General features: G+C 54.3%; 1 protein-coding gene across 1 annotated transcript in view; it reads left to right on the top strand.

Moving 5' to 3' along the window:
* LOC122546716 overlaps window positions 1-2,961 on the top strand; it is a gene marked incomplete at its 3' end in the record, with an annotated part of 4,915 nt that extends 1,954 nt beyond the window's left edge. The window contains exons 3-6 of the mRNA XM_043685364.1: window positions 952-1,151; window positions 2,363-2,437; window positions 2,551-2,614; window positions 2,808-2,961. Coding sequence (XP_043541299.1) covers window positions 952-1,151; window positions 2,363-2,437; window positions 2,551-2,614; window positions 2,808-2,961 — 493 coding nt within the window. The remainder of the gene's footprint in view (window positions 1-951; window positions 1,152-2,362; window positions 2,438-2,550; window positions 2,615-2,807) is intronic.
* Window positions 2,962-4,600: the final 1,639 nt, after the last annotated feature.

The raw sequence follows: 4,600 nt of genomic DNA, 5'->3' as shown, positions 1-4,600 counted from the left end.
GTGGTGGAGGCTGGTACAGTTGCAACATTTAAGAGGCATCTGGATGGGTATATGAATAGGAAGGGTTTGGAGGGATATGGGCCGGGTGCTGGCAGGTGGGACTAGATTGGGTTGGGATATTTGGGTCAGCATGGACGGGTTGGACCGAAGGGTCTGTTTCCGTGCTGTACATCTCCATGACTCTATGACTTTTACACAGAGGGTGGTTTGTGTGTGGACTGAACTGCCGGATGAAGTGGGTACGGTTACAACATTTAAAAGATATCTGGGGAAGGACATGAGCGGGAAGGGTTTGGAGGGAGATGGCGGGCCAGGAGATGACTACTGCAGCTCGGGGATCGTGGTCAGTGTGGACTGGTTGGGCCGTAGGGTCTGTTCCCTTGCTGGAGAAAGTGAGGTCTGCAGATGCTGGAGATCAAAGTTGAAACTTTATTGCTGGAACAGCACAGCAGGTCAGGCAGCATCCAGGGAACAGGAGATTCGACGTTTCGGGCACAGGCCCTTCTTCAGGAAGGGTGAAGAAGGGCCTGAAGAAGTGCCTGTGCCCGAAACGTCGAATCTCCTGTTCCCTGGATGCTGCCTGACCTGCTGTGCTGTTCCAGCAATAAAGTTTCAACTGTTCCCTTGCTGTCTGACACTGAGCGACGGATTTTCGGCTTGCCTTACCGGATTGACACTGGGAAGGGCTGGGCTCTGACAGTGAGATCTCGGATGGTTTAAGTTTGACTCCAAGAGCTCTCGCCTTTCTGTGAGGAAGGCGGGGGGGGTGCGGTGTGGGTGAATTGCGCAAGATGAAAATTCACAAGGAAAGGGAATTTCGCGAGGGAGATTTGCAGCAGGGAAGGTTTCCGATGAGGACACGCACGGGGATATAGAATCCTGGACTGGATCCACATCGGGAAAGAGAGAGAGAGAGAGGGAGAGACCGCGCCCTCATGGTTTGTCCCTCAGATTTCAGAACGACAAAGGGCCATTTCCTGGCCATCAACTCCAGCCAGGCCTTGCTGCTCGGGAGTCAGCAGCGACTGTCGAGCGAGTTGCAGAGTCTGCGGCTCGAGATCAGAGCCACTTTGACGAACCCGAGCTGCCAAGGCTGTGAGGTATTCATAGCGAGGCTGGACGACCTGCAGCCCAGTGTTGCCTTCGTCGAGGTAAGGAGCCAGCACAAAACCCGGGGCCTTTTCCGACAATTTTCACAGCCGGGAGCGGGGGGGGGGTGGGGGCGGGGGGTGATTCCCGTTCCATCCCTTCTGAGCCCTCTCCAGTTTAATGATACCCTTCCCGTAAACCCCCTTCACTCAGCGACCCGTTGCCAGAGACGTGGAGAGGCACTCCCACGACCTTCGACCCGTCAAGTCTGCTTCGGGCCTACCTCCTCCGAGTGAACCTCCCACACTAGGCCCCGCAGCCTTCAATGTTATGGCACGTCCAGCCAAAGTCCTTCTGAAAGAATTGTGAGGTTCCCTGCCTCAGCTATCCTCCTCTGGAATGCTTTCTGGACCCTCCAAGTGAAAAAATATTTTCCTCAAATCCGCCTTCCCCCACCAAGGTTCCAACCAATATGGTTTATATATGGATCTGGTTCCTGTGGTGCACTATTGGACTCTAGGCCCCAGTCAGCCTTCTGACCCCTGACCCGCTCAGACACTCCTGTCCACTCATCTTCATCGGCCCTCCCCCCCCACCCGCCGATCACTCCTTGACCTTTGCCCCCTCACTTCCCCCAATGAGGGACTTGGGAAATAGCTGTAAGAGAAGACCATGGCTGGTCTTCCTTAGCTCAACCCATTTCCTGCACTCACCCGCCATATCTGAAGGCCTGCGGATCTTTACATTAAATATACCTCGAAGAAGGAGCACCCTCCCCCAACACACACTGCCCTCTGGTGGTGGCGGCGGTGGGGTAACAGAATTCCACAGATTCCCCACCCTCATCCCAATCCAAAATGGCCGCCCTCTTCTTCAGACACTCCATCGGGCCCCTCATTGTGAACCCTCCACAAGCCTCAGGTGGGGAAACCATCCACCCCAGCCTCCTCTACCAGGTCTGGGCCTCCACGTGGCTTTGGAATCCCATGGCGACATGGGCAACTCAAAACCGCCAAGGTCTCGTTCCGTTCAAAGGCCGGGCGCCCAAGGGGGCGGGTCCACTGGGTGGAATATTTCGGACACTGAGGGAAAGGGTGGGGGGGGGAGATGTCGGTTTTACCACCCCACCCCTCCCAGCCCCTCACCATGGTGACGGTGGATTGGGGGTGCCCCCTGCTGGCCGTAGAATGACTCGGCAAAAGCCGATTGACGTTTTCCGGGTTCTTTCCCCCACGTCATCTCCTGGTCTCTTTTTCCTCTTTCATCTCGTCAGCCGAACGGATTTCAGGCCACGCTGCAGAGAATCACCGGGATTTCGGGAGAGAATCTGAACAGCTCCCTGGACGAGGTACGGAGTCCGAAATCGGGAACCCACCCCCTCCCCCATCCCCTGGACAAACGGGAGGCCGTCGCGGTTGGCTGGATAAAATTCCAACGTCTTCCCCTTTCTCTCTCTTCAAGGGTAACCGGACATTCCACGACATTCCCGCCAGGGTGACCCTCCAGGCGTCCCAGAATATCGCAGGTGGGTGTCGCCCGGCTCCATGCCCCCTGCCCACTTAGGTTTGGTGGTATATGGGGGAGGGGTTGGCAGGGTATTGGCGTGAGGGGTCTCAGGGTGGGATGGTGTGGGTTGGGCTCTCGCGGCTTGGATGGGCTGAGTGGTCCCCACCTCCTCTCGCCGCGCCCTAATGTCTGGTCTCCCCCACCCCCGCTAGATATCAAGGCGACGATCCGGAACGTCGGAGCGAATATCATGTCCACCGCCGAGACGCTCCAGTTCAACGAGTCCCTCGGTCCCGTGACGGACAGTCTCCAGTCTACCCAAGTGACAGAGGTCACCCAGTCGGTCAAGCAGTATGACCGCTATAGGTAAGCCAGTCAGTTTTTCCCTTTCACCATGTGGCTTTTCCCAGACACCATGTTGATTTACCCTGACGCCATGTTGTTTTCTCCCTGTCGCCATGTGGCTTTTCCCTGACGCCATGTGGCTTTTCCCTGACGCCATGTTGTTTTTCTCCCTGTCGCCATGTGGCTTTTCCCAGACACCATGTTGTTTTTCTCCCTGTCGCCATGTGGCTTTTCCCTGACGCCATGTTGTTTTTCTCCCTGTTGCCATGTGGCTTTTCCCAGACACCATGTTGATTTACCCTGACGCCATGTTGTTTTTCTCCCTGTCGCCATGTGGCTTTTCCCTGTCGCCATGTGGCTTTTCCCAGACACCATGTTGTTTTTCTCCCTGTCGCCATGTGGCTTTTCCCTGTTCTCCCCTGCCCCATGTTGTTCTCCCCTGCCCCATGTTGTTTTCTCCTGCCCCATGTTGTTCTCCCCTGCCCCATGTTGTTCTCCCCTGCTCCATTTTGATTTCCCCTGCCCCATGTTGATTTTCTTGACGACATGTTGTTTTTCTCCCTGTCGCCATGTGACTTTTCCCTGACACCATGTTAATTTACCCTGACCCCATGTTGTTTTTCTCACTGTCGCCATGTGGCTTTTCCCAGACACCATGTGGCTTTTCCCTGACACCATGTTGATTTGCCCCACCCCATGTTATTTTTTCCCTGCCCCATGTTGATAGTCCTGATGCCATGTTGTTTTTCATTGACCCCATATTGTTTTCCCTGACACCATGTTGATTTTCCCCTACCCCATGATGTTTTACCCCTGCTCCATGATAAACTTCCTTGTCGCCATATTGTTTTTCCTCAGCCCCATGTAATTTCCCCCTGCCCCATGTTGATTTACCGGAGGCCATGTTGTTTTCCCCTGCCACATGTTGTTTTCCCCTGCCACATGTTGTTTTTCCGCTGCTGCATGTTGTTTTTCCCCTGCCCCATGTTGTTTTCCCCTGTCCCATGTTGTTTTCCCCTGCCCCATGTTGATTTTCTTGACGACATGTTGTTTTCCCCTGCCCCATGTTGTTTTTCCCCTGTCCCATGTTGTTTTCCCCTGCCCCATGTTGTTTTTCCACTGCCCCATGTTGTTTTCCCCTGCCCCATGTTGTTTTTCTTGACGCCATGTTGTTTTTCCCTGCCCCGTGTTGATTTTCCTAACGACATGTTGTTTTCCCCTGCCCCATGTTTGTTTTTCCCCAGTCCCATGTTGTTTTCCCCTGCCCCATGTTGTTTTTCCCCTGCCCCATGTTGTTTTTCCCCTGCCCCATGTTGTTTTTCCCCTGCCCCATGTTGTTTTCCCCTGCCCCATGTTGATTTTCTTGACGCCATGTTGTTTTCCCCTGCCCCATGTTGTTTTCCTCTGCCCCATGTTGATTTTCTTGACGCCATGTTGTTTTTCCCTGCCCCGTGTTGATTTTCCTAACGACATGTTGTTTTCCCCTGCCCCATGTTGTTTTCCCCTGCTCCATTTTGATTTCCCCTGCCCCATGTTGATTTTCTTGACGCCATGATGTATTTCCCCTGCCCCATGTTGTTTTCCCCTGCCCCATGTTGGTTTTCCCCTACCCCATGTTGGTTTTCCCCTGCCCCATGTTGTTTTCCCCTGCCCCATGTTG

This window comes from Chiloscyllium plagiosum, unplaced genomic scaffold, assembly GCF_004010195.1.
Source record: "Chiloscyllium plagiosum isolate BGI_BamShark_2017 unplaced genomic scaffold, ASM401019v2 scaf_9751, whole genome shotgun sequence".
Taxonomy (NCBI): domain Eukaryota; kingdom Metazoa; phylum Chordata; class Chondrichthyes; order Orectolobiformes; family Hemiscylliidae; genus Chiloscyllium; species Chiloscyllium plagiosum.
Note: the sequence above shows the minus strand (reverse complement) of the source record. Positions and strands in the feature narration are given on the sequence as shown.